This window comes from Trifolium pratense, linkage group LG2 (genome assembly GCF_020283565.1).
Source record: "Trifolium pratense cultivar HEN17-A07 linkage group LG2, ARS_RC_1.1, whole genome shotgun sequence".
In the NCBI taxonomy this organism is placed as follows: domain Eukaryota; kingdom Viridiplantae; phylum Streptophyta; class Magnoliopsida; order Fabales; family Fabaceae; genus Trifolium; species Trifolium pratense.
Window position 1 is genome coordinate 74,209,939 of NC_060060.1, and position 18,573 is coordinate 74,228,511.

General features: G+C 33.7%; 3 protein-coding genes across 4 annotated transcripts; 2 read left to right on the forward strand and 1 right to left on the reverse strand.

The window, feature by feature from the left end:
- Positions 1–273: 273 nt before the first annotated feature.
- On the reverse strand, positions 274–2,053 carry LOC123910830 (probable membrane-associated kinase regulator 1). The gene has a single exon (XM_045962101.1). It carries the CDS (start codon positions 1,969–1,971, stop codon positions 880–882), a length of 1,092 nt encoding a protein of 363 aa, XP_045818057.1. The 5' UTR covers positions 1,972–2,053; the 3' UTR covers positions 274–879.
- A 3,498-nt stretch (positions 2,054–5,551) lies between these two features.
- LOC123907866 (chloride channel protein CLC-d) lies at positions 5,552–15,205 on the forward strand. 2 transcript variants are annotated; one of them, XM_045958287.1, is made up of 23 exons: positions 5,552–6,053; positions 6,147–6,222; positions 6,705–6,926; positions 7,040–7,086; positions 7,188–7,286; positions 9,023–9,097; positions 9,289–9,377; positions 9,522–9,662; positions 9,760–9,830; positions 9,923–10,002; positions 10,236–10,385; positions 10,573–10,632; positions 10,707–10,781; positions 11,210–11,361; positions 12,021–12,156; positions 12,226–12,357; positions 12,940–13,017; positions 13,097–13,152; positions 13,288–13,374; positions 13,452–13,608; positions 13,693–13,794; positions 13,885–13,931; positions 14,886–15,205. In XM_045958287.1, exons 1-23 carry the CDS (start codon positions 5,868–5,870, stop codon positions 14,962–14,964), a joined length of 2,397 nt encoding a protein of 798 aa, XP_045814243.1. In that variant the 5' UTR covers positions 5,552–5,867; the 3' UTR covers positions 14,965–15,205. The 2 variants fall into 2 exon arrangements, with proteins under 2 accessions (XP_045814243.1, XP_045814244.1); XM_045958288.1 differs by having other exon boundaries at positions 5,558–6,053; positions 13,885–13,926.
- Positions 15,206–16,377: 1,172 nt separating this feature from the next.
- Positions 16,378–17,367, forward strand: LOC123907867. Its single transcript, XM_045958290.1, is given in 1 exon segment — positions 16,378–17,367. A coding segment is annotated over 1 exon segment (618 nt). The 5' UTR covers positions 16,378–16,440; the 3' UTR covers positions 17,059–17,367.
- The last annotated feature ends 1,206 nt before the right edge of the window (positions 17,368–18,573 follow it).

An 18,573-nucleotide genomic window follows, 5' to 3' on the forward strand; every position in this document is an offset into this window, starting at 1 on the left:
TTAATTAACTAGAATATAACGCCCTTATCCTTACTATAACTAGAAGACTTGAAACTTCCTTCCAAGCTACGCACATGCATCATCAGATCTAATTCAACTATGTACTACTACTCTACTATATTGCATTTATACACAACAAGTATCAATCAACTGCAAGGTCCATTTCAGAGTATCAAATCAACTGCTCTATTAATTACTAATATTATTCATCATCATAATAAACTTCACATTTTCAGAAGCTCATTGTAACGTTATCAAATGGAACCATAATAATTCACATAAAACTCCAATTCACATAGTGCCAATTTTGTGTTGCAGAGCAATTACTACCACTACTGTACCACATCAACGTCACTCTTATATAGTTATATTACATGTACAACTACTATGATAAAAATAAAAAAACAAAACGTAAAGTATATGTTTAATATCACGGTAGATATATCAGAATCACGTAATTCATTGTATCTTCAAGAGTCACATTCTATAACTCCTGCAAAATCACGATGAATTACCGTAATTCTGACACACTGTATTCTATTACAAAGATTATTACACACAGAACAAGATTTCAAACTTTGAAAGGAAATAATAAAAAGGTCAGAAAAAGTTTTTCCACTTTCCCGAGCAAAAATCCAAAGGCAAGTTCCAAATCTAAATAGTCAGTCACATGCAAATGCAACGCAACTTTCAATTCTAATAACCTCAATCAATGCCACGTCAGATTCTACAAGTACAAAAAATGACAACAACAAAAAAAGATTCTTTTTTTACTAACATTAACATGAATATTGGTTAATGAGAACAAAAAACATAGATCAAGAAACTAACTGCATGCAATTATTACAAACCATTAGATGAGATTAATTACTACTAGTACTAATTATTTGGAATCAAAGAGTTTTTGCAATGAGTAATAGCACCTTGAATAGCACTCTGTAACTCTTCCATGGAAGAAGCATCTCTATCACCATAAACAGCAGAACGAAGAACACCCTTTTGTGAAAGAACACCTGAATGACTAGGTGAAGATCTCATCGATGAAGGACAACTTGAAACACAGCTTCTTTTTCTTGGATACCTTAAATTCCCCGAAAATGAATGAGATAACATACCTACATTCTCTTTCTTACTTTCTTTCTCAGATCTCTCTGTTTTTTGCAACAGAGACATAACCGTTGTAGTAGTTAACGTTGTTGTATTTGTAATATTTGTAGCATCTTCTACAGTTTGTTGTTGTTTTTGTGAAAGTTTCTCGTACAATGGTTTCACCTTCTTGAAATATTTTCTTATAACCTCTTTAGCAGTAACACTCATTCGTTTCACCGATGAATTGTTAGTAACAGTATTAGTAGTAGTAGTAGTACTATTAGCAACGGTTTCTGCTACTTCGCGGGTTTTAGCAACAGTTTCTTTGCGAAAAACAGAGGAAAATCTAGATAGAGAAAAATATTTGTTTGGTTTCTTCAACTGTGAATTAGATCTGTTGTTGTTGTTGGAGGAGGATGAGGAATTGTTGTTATGAATATGATGAAGTCGTTTCAATTCATCGTCTTCTGTTACTGAACTGGGTCGAGAAGAATCACAAGAATCAGGAAACAGAGCAAGATCACTGATGAAAGAAGTGGTGGAATCATTTGAAGCACTGCTCCCGGTGGAGTCACGGGGAGCAGTGGAGGAGGAAGTGGCTGAGGAAGTGGAGGAGGAAGAGAGGAGAAGAGTACGGACCATAGAGATACGAGGTGAAAGATGGAGAGGTAAGAGTTGGCCTTTGTAGAAGAGTTCATCTGCAGGACAGAGATTGTTTGAAGATTTGCGAGGTGAAATGGAGATAGTGAATTCGAAATCTGAGGAAGAAGATGATGAGAATGAGTGTGATGGTGATGAAGGAAGTGTGTATGATTTAGATTCTTTGACTCTACTTCTTCTCTTTCCCATCTCTTCTCTTTTTTTCTCTACTACATCATACATATTGCTACTACTATGCAAACCTTATGCATATGCTATGGCATGGTTTTATGCCTAAAAACTTGGTGAGGCTACTCAACTCTACCATTTATAACCCATGAATTAATAGCACATGTAATAATAGGAGTATATAATTTAAAAAATTCTAATTGGTTATTGGTAATCAATGCTATGTGACCCTCCATTTCAAAATTATATTTTTAATATGAATCGGTCAAAGTAGTAAGGATTTTGGTCCAATTAAACATGTGATTAGAAATTTGATTCCTGATTTATGCATATGAAAAAAATTTCAATTGAGAATGAGAGGGGATAACTCACCCTGTATGCTCCACGGGTTCCTCGATGGAGGTCGAAAATTAGTTATCACTAACGACAGTGGAAACTTCATATCAATATTAATAATATTTTATTGTAATTTTACCTAAATTTTCCTTTCTTACTTTTGATGAGCAAAATATTTAATCGAGAATGTCAACTTTTTATACAAAATTCTTTTACTTGTTGTACTTAAATATTTTTTATATAACAATCAAGAAGTGGTTAATGAGTTCTCCTTAAAAGGAATTATTGGGAAAAATCCGAGTTCAATTCTTGATGGTAATAATTCTTGGACAAACTTTCCTACCGTTAACAATTATAACAAAAATTTAGACACACTATAAAACCTTTAAACTCAAATAAAAACGTTCAATCAAATAATAATATAGTTAGGACTTATGAACTCATTTTATTTTTCTTTACAAATACATTATGTTGATAAAATGGTACTGATGTTATACTCTTTGCTAAATCATATTTTTGTTGATTAATATTATACAAGCTGAACAAATTTGACCTATAATATTATATACTATTAATGTGTCTTGTGTACTACGAGCATAAATGAAGAGTTGGGCTAAATACTTTTGTACTGTACTATACCTTGTGAAACTGAGGACCTTTCACATGGGGGATAGGTGGAGTTTATGCAACGTTTTTTATCTGAGTGGGTCAGGTCATGTGACTGTTAGATGAGTTTTCTGATATTAGAAGTGTCACGTGCTCTATACGTAAAATAAGGAAGCCCAATCATGTGTGAGAAAATGTGTCGGTCTCATATTTCAGTACAATGTTACAGAGGCTCAATGTTACAATTAGGCTAAGCAATGTGATTACTATTGGCGTAACAATCGGGGAGGGTCGAGTGAGGAGTATTCACTTTTGTGATTTTTTTCGTTTGAGCAACACACTTTTGTGAGAGACACATCACTTGTCCACCCAAAATCTTAAGGTGATAGGTGAGTGGGTTCTCCCACTTATAAATACTCAAATCACCACATTCCTATTCAATGTAAAACTATTTTCACATACTCGCTTGCTATATTCTCAGCAATTACTTGGATCCTAGTTGTACATTCTGAAAGATTTTTGTCATTGATTATTGAACAGCAATGGGTTTGGTGGCATTTAGTTTAGTAATAAAAAATTACGGTTTATAATAATTGTCTTCTACAGGTTGTTTTTTTTCTTTTTCTAGCTTGTGTTTGTTGTATCCAGTTACTTATCAGATTAATTTGGACCGAATCTCAACTGGGCAGTGAGCATATGCAGCATGATCCATGGCATTACTTGTGGGAAGGGGGTGTGATGCTTTGTTTGCAAGGAATTTCAAAGTTTGGTGAGTTTATTTTATGAATTAAAACTAGCAAATATATGTGTGCATTGTTGGTTTATCATATATGATTAAGAATTAAGATAGGCATTATTTTTCACAGCATAATTAAGTTAGACTTTTCAATATTAAAATTTGGTTTTTGTTATATATAATATATTTATCTTTGCCATTTAAAAAATAATAATTCAACTTCCTCACCACAACTCAAATACATATAATGGATACGTACTCCTCTTCTATGACTAGATTTAGATTTTTTTTTTTCTTTGCAAAAAGAGAGTGTCATAGTTCAAAAAGACAAAACTAACGATAAACTAAACTAGGAGCAGTAACTCCTTTTACATCAAGGAACTTGTTTCTAATACAAGAATCATAGTCTATGATTCATAGACAATTAAGTCCATACTGCCCCACATTCGATGTTTGTTAATCCATCTGCACACATATTTGTTTTACGATACGTATCACTAAAATCGACCTCCCAATAACGATCCAATAGTTGCCGATTTTTTTTTCAAAATACCTAGGAATAACGATCCAACATGACTATCATTAACCAAACACTTTTTTTTTTTTCAAAATACCTAGGAATAAAATGAACATTATTATTTCCTGAGAAATATATTCCTGAGAGTGAAATTCGCAACCGCGAAACAAACTTACAACACTGCAAAACTACATCCGTCCCTAATTGTTTGATTCTTACGATAAGGACTTTTGTTTGGAACAATAAGGATAATTTTTTTGAGAACTACTAGTAGTACTATCCCCGTCCCTAATTATAAAACTCTGTTTGACCACGTACACCAATGCACAATTTTGATCACTAATATTTTTAATTGTCTATTAGAAAAATTATAATAATTTAATATTTTGAAAATACACATCAAAACAAATTGAACAATATCTTACATGCTAATATTTACATTTATATGGTAGTAAAAAAATACGGTCAAAACAAGTTAAATGAATAGTATATTTTTGTCAAACAAAATCTTATAACTAGAGACATAGGTAGTACTAAATAAGGACGGTTAATGCTAATGTGGATCATCTTTACAAGTGGTCCATCGTGGATAAATGATCAATATTGTTATAATTAGTCGCGCCTGTCTATGTCTATGATGCAAACTTATGTCAAAAAAATAAAATATATGTCTTATTTTTTTTTTGCTAAAAAAAAGGACATATCTTATGTTAGGGTGAGTTTGTTAATAAAAAAAATTTATTGCTAAAAAAAAAGAATATTGTTAATATCATGAAAAGTTAACAAAATATTCTCTTGGCACAAACAAATCTGAGCTTTTTTATTGTTCTAAGATAGTGTGGTTAATATGAATTTGTTGAAATTTCTTGTATTTTTTGTTGGTATGGGTTTCAATTTTGTTATTTTTTTTATAATAAATCACCAAGTCCATACGAGTTTTCTCTAGTGTTTCATCGATTTGGACTTTGATTCATTGGTTTGGAGATTTTTTTTTTTTTTGGGCAGAGGTTTGGAGTTTGATTTTAATGGAGTTGTTTTGAAATAATGATGAATATATTAATCATTTTGCTGGGTTTCTTTATTTTCAATAAAAAGTTATTTTAAAAAATAAGAGTTTCTATGTGGCAAGCTGTCACTATTTTTGGAATAAAAAATGAGAAAAAAGATCAAAATGTTACAAATAGATAAGATTAATGATCTAAACGGGACAAAAAAAAATAAAGAACTAAAATGTTATAAATAAATAAGATAAAAGACCTACCGTGTAATTTTTTCTCTAAAATAAAATAAAAGTAAATTACGAAAAAGGAGTGGACTCGAAGTAGTTAAACAGAATCAATGGATGAGATAATAATCCAGTACACCAGCGCCACATAGGACACCGAAATCTAAATGGACCAACACGTTAACGATAAAAATGATGCATCCCTCACATAATCACATTTGATGACATCTTGCGCGTTTTCACAGACGCACTCCGAACATACTATACAACCTATCCTTATCCGCACTGTGAATTTACCCTCCATTTATTTTTCATTTTTCTCTGTCACTAATTATTCAGAACTCAACTTTCAGAGTAAAGAGAACGCACAATCGAAAGAGAAGAGTCGTGAACGACACTGTTGGTGGATACTCAATTACAGTTACTGCGAAATTGTGATCTGCAACAACCAAAAAGAAACTTGATTGAATTTGAATCTACCGAAGCAGAAGTATTTGGAATTCTCATTCTGGATCCGATCGACGAAAACGATGCTGGCGAATCATATCCAAAACGGCATCGAATCAGCGAGGGTAGCTTGGTCACGGATTCCGAACTCCGATGAATCACAGTTCGTTGATCACGACGGTGTTGGTCTTCTTAAGAAGAACGATGGAAGTGCTGTTGAGAGTCTTGACTATGAAGTCATTGAGAATTTTGCTTATCGAGAAGAACAGGTTTTGCTATTTTTTATTTTGTTTGTATTAATTAATTAATTAATTATTCTGCAATTATTGATTATTGGAGTTTGTGTGGTTTGAGATTTTTAGGCGCATAGAAGAAGGAAGCTGTATGTGAGTTACTTGCTGGTGGTGAAATGGTTCTTTGCGTTGCTCATTGGTATTTGTAAGTTCTAAAATTATTATCTCAGCTTTTGAAGTTCTATACTTAGTGCATGCATGTTTTGTATCACTGCGGGATTACCGAAATCAAGCTGAATCAAACATGCACTTATTGAGAGTAGAAGCAAATTTTGTACTCCCTCTAGTCCCTATTGCATAAGAAAAAGTTCATTTTTTAGGTTCAATCAGTAACCGATTTATCTGGTCTGTATTTAATAGGTTGTCAGTTTTGTATATAGATGATAGATATCAGAATTAACAAGGAGGTCATAGAATGATTTCAGCGGCAATTCTTTCAATTTACCGGTCACAAGTTTGATTTGCATGTCATCATATGTACTAAACTTTCATGACTCAGAATTTAATAATGTTTAGTTTGAAGTTTTGATTTTACCGATCACAAAGTTTGATTTGCATGTCGTCATATGTGTCTTTTACTTTGAAAGTTGTTTGTTTATACACATTTTTCCATTTGATTGCTTGCAGGTACTGGACTTGCTGCTGTTTTCATCAATATTTCGGTTGAAAATTTTGCTGGCTGGAAGTACTCAGTGACATTTAATATAATTCAGAAATCATACGTCGCTGGCTTTATTGTATATATCCTGATCAACTTGGTTTTAGTGTATTCCTCTGTATATATCATCACACAATTTTCACCAGCAGCTGCCGGATCTGGTATTCCTGAAATCAAGGGTTACTTAAACGGTGAGATAAACTCTTCAGAGTGTTTCTGAGTTTATGTTGAATGCTGATCCAACTTATCCAAATATCCCATGTACACCAAGTCACCAAGAGTTCTGATTCTCATTTATGTTCAGGAGTTGATACTCACGGCATCCTTCTTTTCAGAACTTTGATTGGAAAGGTATGAATATATGATGTGTTGCATATTTTTAAAAGCTGGTTGGGAGGGTAATTTTAGAACGTGGCTGTTTCTTAATTGCAAGATCTTCTTATGTGTTGCAGGTATTTGGAAGCATTGGTTCAGTGGGGGGAGGCCTCGCTTTGGGTAAAGAAGGTCCTCTAGTCCATACTGGTGCTTGTATTGCTTCTTTGCTTGGACAAGTAAGGACTTAATACGCGGTATATTTTAGTACCTGTATAATAAGTTTAAGTTGTCCATTATTATGATAACAGATGCATGAATTCTTACAAATATCAAATAAAATGAAATGAGTCCAAATACCTGTATCGCTGCCATCTGAATTGTCTTATGTATTTTAAACGGTCATTTATATGCAATGTTTTTTATTTATTTTTATTATATATTTAGCATTTGCACATCCTTCCTTGGTGCCTTACCATATAGTGTGAGAAAGTAAGGTGAAAAATGAAAATGAGTTAGATTTCCATATAACTATAAATGTCCATCAACGGTCCAACTTTAGGCCTATATATCCTTCTAGACGTGCTGACTGCTTACTGATACATCTAAGGGATAGTACATGGACTACGCTTTTTCGGGTGATGTTGTCCTAGTTGGAGAGTGTATAAAAGAAGGAAAATGCTAACGCGGCACAAGTTAAGGAAACCAATATAGAAATGTTGTGTTGGAAAGTGGTGTATTCAATTTTTGAAAAGTTTAAAACTTGTTATTTCCGATACAAAACTTTTATTTGTAGTTTCCTTAACTAGTGTCTTTCGGGCAGATGTTAGCATGACCCATAAAAGAACTACATGGAAAGTTAGATATATAGAAAGCCCTAGAAACACATGAATGTTGCCTAAGTAGGACTAAATAGAGTAAATGGACTTTAATTGAGTAAGAGGCCCACAAATCCTAACTTAGACATGAAAATCAAAGAATATAGAACACTACGACTCTTGTAGAGATGAAAGGGCTATAATGGAGAAGTTGTTAGACATGATAAGATGAGATCACTATAATTATTGGAGAGAAACTCTGGTAGTTTCGTTTTAGATGGTTTGGATATGTGTGAATAAAGATCATAGAGTCATACAATTAGAGGTAGACTAGAGAGACCAAGAAAAACTACACCAAACCATTATGAGAGATTTAGAAATCTATGGGTCGTGCTAACATGTGCCCTAAGGGAACATGTTAAGATATCTAAATATCGAACTTTTGCATTTAATAATGTAAAATATTAATGCTTAAAAAGTTAAATCCACAAGTTACAAGAGAATCTATCCACTTTTGCGTCCTTAACATGTTCCCTTAGGGTGAGGGCACATGCTAGCATTTTCCAAAATCTATAGATAATTATGAGTCATGCCATTGTCTATAGAGATTAGAGAATAGGTTTGGTTGCTGCTGCTAATTTGGGACATTACCATTGACTATCCCTTTATCTGTTAAAATGATAAACACATCTAGCTGGCCTGATTTCAGTCTGAAATTAGAGGTTGAACTGACCTGATTTCAATCCAAGTAGTGACTGGGCTGTCCCAATATCATCTTAAAAGTAGTAAATAGCTGGCCTGATTCTAGCAAAAAATTAATGAGCGGGGCAGCCAAATTTAAGCCTGATGCCATATAGGAAGTAGTTTGAATTGAATCTACATAGATATGCTTCATTAATGCTAGAAAACTTTAAATATTTAATGCACTTTTTCCATGGCTGGGTTCATCACCAAGTTTAACAATTGTACTTGCACAAGCGTGGTACCAAGTTCTGTGTTGTCTGCATCTGTATGTTTATAATATATCCATTTTTTGATATGGTGGTGATAACATTTATCATCCCAAATTTGTTTCTTAAGTCGTTCCTTGTGGAATTTTTATTGTATATGCGTGTATGCAAGAAACTGAATAATATTTGATGTCATGTCTTGAACAGGGTGGATCCACTAAATATCATCTAAATTCAAGGTGGTTTAATGTATTCAAAAGTGACCGGGATCGCCGTGATCTTGTAAGCCACCCAAAACTGTTTTTAATTTACTAGTTACCAATGTAGAGCAGAGAATGTACTTTTTACATTTTATTTCACAAATCTCCCCTCCTCTTCACCAAAATGTAAACCTTCATTTCAATGTTCCTCTCCAAACTCTAAACGAGTATTAAGAAAATGCTCATTTTTTATTCTATTGATTTCTTGAAAAGGTAACTTGTGGGTGTGCAGCTGGAGTTGCTGCTGCATTTAGAGCTCCAGTTGGTGGCGTATTGTTTGCATTGGAAGAGGTTACATCTTGGTAAGATTTTGTAATTCTTGAACTTGATCAAATGATTCTGTTTGCTTAGAAGCCTATGCAGTAGAGGGTGTGTATCTGTTCTACTTCTATTTATTTATTTACTTATTGCTGTTGTATTGCAATATGTTTACTTTGCTGTTAAAGGTGGAGGAGTCAATTAATGTGGCGTGTCTTTTTCACTTCTGCTATTGTGGCTGTTGTGGTGCGAACTGCGATGGGGTGGTGTAAGAGTGGAAAATGTGGACATTTTGGATCAGGCGGATTCATAATTTGGGATGTATCAGAGTTAAGATCAGAGCTATCACCTTTTTTACTATCAGTTCAGTATTAAGGTTTTGTTTTGTTTTCTTCTATTCCTCTTCTTGACTGGTTTTATGTTCAGTGGTCAAGAGGATTACTCGTTTGCAGAGCTGTTACCAATGGCTATTATTGGGGTTATTGGAGGTCTACTAGGTAGGAATTCTGTCTTTATCTCACACTTAGTTTGTCTTGTGGATTTTAGCTGGCCTTGGTTCATTTGTTAATTTTGTGTCAATAATTTGCAGGAGCTTTATTTAACCAGCTTACGCTTTATATTACTACTTGGCGTCGAAATCATCTTCACAAGAAAGGGAACCGAGTCAAGGTATATTGTTGATTTTGATCCTATTGTTTTCCGCCTCTGTTTCTGTTAAATAAATAAAAAATCCATAGTGTGGATAAGAAGCTAAAGAAGAAAAAAGGCACAAGATTAAAGAACCGAACAAAGTGAAGAAAGTTAATTTTTGTTGATTATATTATTGTTTATTCTATATGCAGTGCTTTTTCTTCTCTCACTTGTTTATTCTATGTACGTTTCACCCCTCCACTGTACTGCAGATTATTGAAGCATGCCTTGTCTCCCTTCTAACATCAGTTATTTCATTTGGCTTGCCGCTTCTAAGAAAATGCAGTCCATGCCCTGAACCTGATCCTACATCTGGTATTGAATGTCCAAGACCTCCTGGAATGTATGGGAATTATGTTAATGTAAGACCGATGGTTTTATTTTATATTAATTCCATCCTTTACCTCATTTTTTCATAATTAAACTTTTTTAATCTGTCTACTGAATTTCAATTATCTATGTCCTGTATTCATGTATTTTATGCTACTTAATGACAGTTCACTTCTGGTTTTATTTACTTATTCTTTTGTACATTTGTTCCTTTTTCAGTTCTATTGTAGCAAAGACAACGAATACAATGATCTTGCTACTATTTTCTTCAATACACAGGTTTTGACGGAACTGGAAACCCTAGTTTGTTTTTCTTTGTTTGTTACATTACTTTAACTTCTCTGTTGTTTCAGGATGATGCCATAAGGAACTTGTTCAGTGCAAAAACAATAAACGAGTACAGTTCCCAAAGTTTGTTAACCTTTTTGGTAATACATTCTTGCTTACTGTTTCAGACGTTGCATACATCAGACATTAATGTAGTGATGCTTTCTATGTTATAGTTATCATAGAACTTTGGACAGTATTTGCTTGTTGGGCATGCACCGGCTTGCATGTAAATTTGTAATCTGAATACAGTGGGGTGTGGGGTTGTGCAGATGATAAATATCAGCAACAAAATGTAATTAAAGATATTTAGAACGGTTCTTTCAAAAGGGGAAGAAAAATCTATTTTCTTACAAGTCAGGTGCTACAGATAGGCCATATTTTTTTTTAGTTGTGGGGGCTGTTCTCATTGAAGCGCCTAATGGAATTATAGTTAATTTATCTTTATGTTTCCATATTGGATAAAGCTGGCTCTAATTATGATGCTTTGCATGTTTATATAGTAATCATCATCTCTTTTCTCTGGCAGGTCATGTTTTACGCTTTAGCAGTTGTGACGTTTGGTACTGCCGTGCCTGCTGGTCAATTTGTTCCCGGTATTATGATAGGATCAACTTATGGGCGTCTTGTCGGCATGTTTGTTGTAAAGTATTACAGAAAACTCAATATTGAAGAGGGAACGTGAGTGCGTTTCTACTTTCTAGTTTCTTTCTTTAAAACTATGATTAACTAGATATGTTTCCGTATGAATTGCTGTTGTTGAAAGTTTATTTCTCATTTAAAATCACTTTCGGGAGTCTTGCTTTGTTGGTCACGATTCCATTTCTCTTGCATGTTTTTCTTCCCTTATTTTGGTGAGGGTTCATTGCATTTTTCTTTCTTTTATTATCCTTTGACCTGGTATGACTCTGGCAATGCTTTCTGATTGTTTTATTTCACATTGACTATTGATTTGATCCGGCCTTAGCAAGCGGGTCACAATTTCTCAATTTATTTGATGGATCATTTAGATATCTGCATAGGTTACCTTGTTTGGAATTTCCTGTAGACTTTAATGTATTACTGTTGGTGGGTTTCACCCATGTCTGCTGCTGACATGCTAGGGATTGTCCTCTAGGGTCCATGCGATTGGTTGGATTAAAGAGCCAACCGTAACTGTTAATATGAAATTCAGAAAAAGGGTTACCGCTTTTCAAGTTTTCTTTAGGTTTTATATATACTGCATTGAACCTCTGCTGCTGTTTTATATTTCTTGTAGTGCTGGCGTATAACGTTTGTATTGTAGGCTGGAGTACCCCATATTTTCACTGGAATTAATGTGATATTTTTCTTATTTCCAGATATGCTTTGCTAGGAGCTGCATCTTTTCTTGGAGGTTCAATGCGGATGACAGTGTCTCTATGTGTCATTATGGTTGAAATCACAAATAACTTGAAACTTTTACCTCTTATTATGCTCGTTCTTCTTATATCAAAGGTATGCATAATGAAACTCCCCTTTACAAAGAAAAATCACATAAAAATGCACTAAGTTTTTACCTTACAGGCTGTTGGTGATGCTTTTAATGATGGCATATATGAAGAACAAGCTCGACTGAGAGGCATCCCATTACTAGAATCAAAGCCCAAATATGAGATGCGGAATATGATCGCAAAGGAGGCCTGTGGGAGTGGAAGGGTGAATATAATTTTAAATTTTTTGTAGCAATTGCCTATACATTATTAGTTGTCTGAGTAATTTGTGTTTTCTGTGAGTTTTTCCTGCAAGTGGGAAGGGAAGGGTGAAATTGCCTATGCTTTTCTTATTGCAATGATGAAATTGTTTGGAGCATATAATACATGTACGGCGGGCTGGGGTAGTTTACTTTAAAGGAATCCTATTTGAATTACTGCCTATTCATTATTCTTTCTAGTATAACCAGCTTTGAGAAAGAAAGTGGTTGTCTTGAGTTTAATGCAGATTGAAAGATTTTCACTCTTAAAGATCTGGTGTATAAAAAGGAAGATAGATAGTGAAAGTAAGGGATCCAAAGTTAAAAGCCCGGTTCCATATAGGAATTAAACTATAGTCCTGGGTAAAACTTATTTATCAAGGGGAAATCTATACCAATATGCTTGGGGTCTAAGTTCAAATGATTTTTTTTTTCCACCCACACACCATATATAATAATAAAATATTAAAAAAAACTATGTTTCACGTGCTTTGTTCTGTAGTTATCTCTTTGGTCACTGATTGTACGTGTAAATTTGTCTGTTGCAGGTGGTCTCTTTCCCTCGTGTTGTTAAGGTTTCAGATGTATTTTCCATTCTGCAGAGCAACACACACAACGGTTTTCCAGTATGTATCACTCTTTTATGTCTATTAATCGTTATTTATCGCATTTTCTAAGTTGTCTTCTACAATTTACTATGTGCAGGTGATTGAACACACAAGAAGTGGAGAACCACTTGTTATTGGATTAGTGCTTCGGAGGTGTGCAATGATCATTGATAAACTGTTCATTTTTGTTGCATCTGTCTCTACTCTGATATGATTTCGGTTTTAACTTGATGTTAAAGAATGAATCACTTAAAAACTCAAGCTACAATATCCTTTTCTCTTGTGCAGTCATTTATTGGTCATTCTGCAATCTAAGGTTGATTTCCAGCATAGTCCTTTACCCTCTGATCCAAGAGCGGGAGGCAGGTCAATAAGGTGAGGCATAATATGGTTTGTTTAGTTGGCCTTTTTCATTTGAATTCCAAATTCCTGATACTATTCTTAACTTTTAGGCATGATTCTGGTGAATTTGCAAAGCCTGTTTCTAGTAAAGGAATATGTCTTGACGATATACATCTAACATCAGAGGACTTGGAAATGTACATAGATCTTGCCCCATTTTTGAACCCCTCACCGTATATTGTACCGGAAGATATGTCTCTGACAAAGGTGCGCGGTTTGAAATCCTTTAGATGAAAACTTGATCGACTATGTTATGATTTCTATTTTTATGACGTCAAGCTGATGACACAGGTATACAATCTTTTCCGCCAACTTGGTTTGAGGCATTTATTTGTTGTTCCTCGTCCATCACGTGTTGTTGGCTTAATAACCAGAAAAGATTTGTTAATTGAGGTAATCTTTCCGAGTAACTGTTGAGTTTTTTGGTGAGTTGGAATTGTACCTGTCAGAGTTTTTTTCTTATCATGCTTTTTGAATGGGCAGGACGCGGAAAATGTGAATACATTAGAGCTCCGGGCAACTAGTGTAAGGTCTCTGATGCTTTACTCATTTTAAATCCTATTCAGTTTTTTATAATTTAAAATTCAAATATTTCATGTCAGGCATATTTGCTTAGATTCTAAACGTTGTCTGAGTTTTTCTTTGTAGTAGATTGTCATGATGATGCCAACACAACTATGAATTCTATTTGGATGCAAATTTTGTTATGATATTGCAATTTATTGGTTACGGTTTATACTTGATGCGGCTTGTCTGAGTGCCATCTCAAGATTAAATTTTTGAACAGTAGTGTGCATTAGAGCATATATAGGAAGGTTGTCCATAAATTGATTATTGGTGGTGTGATGAGCTTTTCTACAATTCTATTGTACCTAGAAACTGTGGTCGTCACATCCTTGATGGCAATAATTCTTATTTGTTTCAGTTCTCCTTGGAATATTTTGTGAGCAATTTACAACTCAATTGTGTTCTAGAAAGGTGTTAGTGTCTCTATCATAATGTGTACACAATTTTTTTGACAAATGTTAGTTGTTATTATGTTATATTAGTGTTTGAACCATGGACCTCCTTCTCGAACTCCTTCGGGTGTATCAGCTCAACCACTTGGGCTACACCTTGGGGACAATGTGCACACAACTTTAATTACAGAAATGTGTCATTTTGCATCCATGGACATCTTTTGACCGAGTTCAATAAATGGTAAACGGAAGTGACCTTTCCAATCAAAAGAGACATTTTATGTTTTATAAATATATACTTGATGCTGCATATGTGAAGTCATTTTTCAGCTTCCAGTGAGATTGTGAGCAGCTCATACTTGGTTTGTCCATTTTAGATCCATAATGGATGAATGAGGTGTAAAACTTCTGTGCATTTTTCCTATTTTGTTGTCTTATGCAGCAGTAAAACTATGTGGATTCTGTCAGGATTTACGTACATACTCCTATAAGTTTATTTAAGTCTTCATAATTTTCTCATTGCAGAACACTGCATCAGAATAAAAGATTGACGGCAAGGAATGCAGATGTGGAGCGCCCATTGCTGAATGGACTTCTGTCTTAGAATTAGATACCTGACTAATACTGTGTGCAATTTTCCCAAAGTCCTTTCCGCATAAATTTTCCTCGACAATCATTCTTTATTATTTGTGTATTCCTGTTCAAATAGGTTAGAGAGCTCAATGTTCTGGAAATGGGTTGCAGGCAGTATACCCTAGAATTTTGTATATTATCCACTAGAAATGATGGTAGAATTCATGATCGATATAATTTATGTAGTTTCTATCCATTTCTTCTTTGGTTGAGGTATGTTGCAATTTAGCCAACGCTTCATTTTGTTTTTCCTTCTTTTAACGAATATATATATGCCCATTCCTTCTTGAATTCGTAGGATTTTGTCCAGTTTTCATACTATGTATCAAGCTCTTTTTTAGTTATGTTTCTCTACAGACCTGTGTTCGGGTGTGTGGAAATTGAGTACTAAAGGGAAGCATAAACTATTGGTGGTCAGGTATTTATGAGTTAGTTCTACTCTGTCGGGGACAATTAAACTGATCAAGATCAATTGAATTAATTTAGTTTGATTTTAAAAAAATGTTGCAGAATACAAGTCCCACGTTTACTACTAGAACATGAGTTTAAATTGAATATGGTTGCTCGCTCTCACGAGGGTGGGATTTCTTGAGCTTGAGCTAATCATTTTGTACCTTCATGTATTGAAGCTTTGATTAATAATGATTGATTAATAATGAAACGAGTTACGATTGTTTGATTAAAAAAATGGTCAAGATGCTCACAAACATCAAGAAAAGTAATAATTAATCTTTGCCAAGAAAAACACACGATCATGGAAAATAATGATTCTATTCCACCAAGAAGAACCGTTGAACTCTTCAAAGAGAACTTGACACAGATAATAATTTCTTAAATCATACACATCGTATGATAAGCTATGTTGCATAGGGGCGGGCAGGTACCGGTACGTGGTACGACTTTTTAAAAAAACTAAGGTACGGGTATGCTCCTATGTACCACGTGTGTACTCTGAGAGTACCACGCGCGTACCCCGAAAGTACCACGCGTGTACTCGCATCAAAAAACGAAAAAAAAAACTCGGTACTTTGAGGTTACATACCATGGGAGTACTGTATGCGTACAAGTACTCGATACGTATCCAGTACCAGTACTCTGTCCAAAACGAAGTACCCATGCAACATAGATGATAGGATATATTATATCATATTTAAGACAAAAAAATTTTTAAAAAATTATTTTGTAATACTTTACATTTTATAAATAAAAACATAAATAAGTAATCAAATAATTTTATATAATTTTAAATAAAAAACATGGACAAATAAACAAGTTAATTTTTTATACTCATAAATTAATGTCTTGTTTCTTACGCAACTAGAAGAAACCTAAGTGTGAGTATTTATACTCACTCCGTATGTTGGTTTGGTGGAACAACAAACAATAGAAAATAAATAGTACTAAACTTTTACTTCTTGATTTTTGATTTGTACGAGATTACGATACGATGATCTTAGCAGCGGCAGAGAAGCTTGTTGGAGTAATAGGGCACTTGTTTCCTCCGTTCCGACGAGTATTCGAACAACACTTGTTTCCTCCGTCACAACACCACCGCCAAAGAAGATTAGTTTTTTATGATGATGATGATGATGTTGATGATGATGAAGGAAACAATTACAATAATAGACAAATGTGGGTTATTTGTCCATTCAATGATTGTTCAGTTTCATTGCTGAATGATGGGTCTGAAATTGTGATAAATGCAGAGTGCCCTTCTTGTCACAGACTATTCTGTGCAAATTGTAATGTTCCGTGGCATTCAGAACTCAACTGTCAACAATTTCAACAAAAATTGAAATTCTCTCAGTATGAAATCGTTGATTCTCGCTGAAACTACATTCCAAAGAAGTGAAAATTTGTTTTTGATGATGATGATAAGAAGAAGAAAAAGGCCGCCAACTGTTCGACGAATTGTTCTTTTGAAAAATGTTGTTTAGAATTGAAGGTTGAAGAAAAAGATTTGCAAGCTTCTATTATTGGGTGCCAAAAGACTACTTATTGCCCTTTTAAGAATTGTTCAATTTTGTTGGTGAATGATGGGGATGAAGACTGCTTAGTTGTTTAGCAACTAAGCCGGAGTATAATGGAGTTTAATTGTCCAAATCCAAGATGTTTCGAGGAGCTGAAGCCGCAACATTTGCATCCCATTTTGCCCCAAGAAGTCATTGTTTGATGGGAATCTGAAAGGCTATAGTCTTACATTGCCTGGTGATCTGAATTAAAAGGTGTTCTAGGTTTACAATGATTTATTTCTTTTTGGATATATTGGTTTTTCTTTTTTCAATGTTGATATCAAATTCTGCCTACTAGGCTTTAGTTTTATGTTTTATATACACATGAGGCAGTTTCAATCAATAAATATACACCATTTTCTTCTATATTTTGAGCTGGTTTCAATGGTAATTTTTTGATGAACTTCTATTAAATCAAAATGAGTTTAGTTTACTACTCAACACGTTTGAGATCTCAAAATCACATGTACAAATTTGATGGCCGTGCTTCATAAGAGTTAATTTATGAACTCTTCAAGTGCTATATCATTCTATTATCTCAAAATACTCATAACATGTTACGTCATCATCCACTCATACCAACACAGCTACGATCCTTTCAAACATTGAAGAGGATTTGAACACAAGGGAACAAGGTTGTCAGAATTTATTTTTACATCAACTCGTTTTTGGCTAACTCAAATCGAAACTTAGGAGGGTGTATTGAATTGAGATTTTAATGGGTTTTAAAAGACTTTTTTATAATAAAAATGTCTTGAGGTATTCAATCAAGACTTTTATAAAATGTAAATAAATCTCGTGGTATTCAATTAAGACAATCAAGATTTTTTTTTCAATCCAACGAAATTTGTTGGTATTCAATTAAGATTTCTCATGATTTATAAAATGTCTTGTGGTATTCAAAAATATATAGATTTGAATGGATTCTTTCTTTGAATGGATTTTAATGGATTGTGTGAGACTTTTTAGTTGAAAATACATATACATTCTTCTTTCAACAATCTCACGTAAAACATCAAGACTTTTTCAAACTCACTCCAGACTTTTTTTCCTGTGTGTTTCTTGATTGTTCTCTCTCACTCCACGTTCTTTTTCTCCACCACCACAATTCCCTAACATATGCAACTCAACCATTCTTTTTCTCCACCTGAAGGTTGCCATGGAAGGGATGTACATAATATTTCTATTCCTTTGAAACTCAATTGATCAAAACAATTTTCTGATTTTTTTTATTTATTGAAAACGATTTTCTGCTGCCATATAAAATTGATCTTTAACATAATTTTGTAACCAAGAAATATATATATATAATTCTGCAACCTTTTTTTATGATTAGTGTTTTCTGATAAAGTTTTTAGTTCTCTTGTTCTTTTTTATGATTATTTAAAAAAAAAATTGATTCATTGATTTTATTTGTTTATATTAATTCCTTGATGTTTTTTAAGGAATGATTGATTGATTATTATATTTTTGGAAGAAATTTGTATTGAATTTATTGAGTCATTTAAATGTTAAAATTCCATAAAGTTCTTTGAAATCTCAAAAGTCTATGTTATAAAATCTCACAG

What these genes read in the sequence shown, in the direction of transcription:
- LOC123907866 (XM_045958287.1), top strand. Translation starts at nt 5,868, where the DNA reads ATGCTGGCGAATCATATCCAAAACGGCATCGAATCAGCGAGGGTAGCT. An exon ending in CTCAATATTGAAGAGGGAAC is followed by an intron (nt 11,362 to 12,020) that starts GTGAGTGCGTTT and finishes TCTTATTTCCAG; the next exon opens with ATATGCTTTGCTAGGAGCTG. An exon ending in CTCCGGGCAACTAGTGTAAG is followed by an intron (nt 13,932 to 14,885) that starts GTCTCTGATGCT and finishes TTCTCATTGCAG; the next exon opens with AACACTGCATCAGAATAAAA.
- LOC123910830 (XM_045962101.1), bottom strand. Translation starts at nt 1,971, where the DNA reads ATGTATGATGTAGTAGAGAAAAAAAGAGAAGAGATGGGAAAGAGAAGA.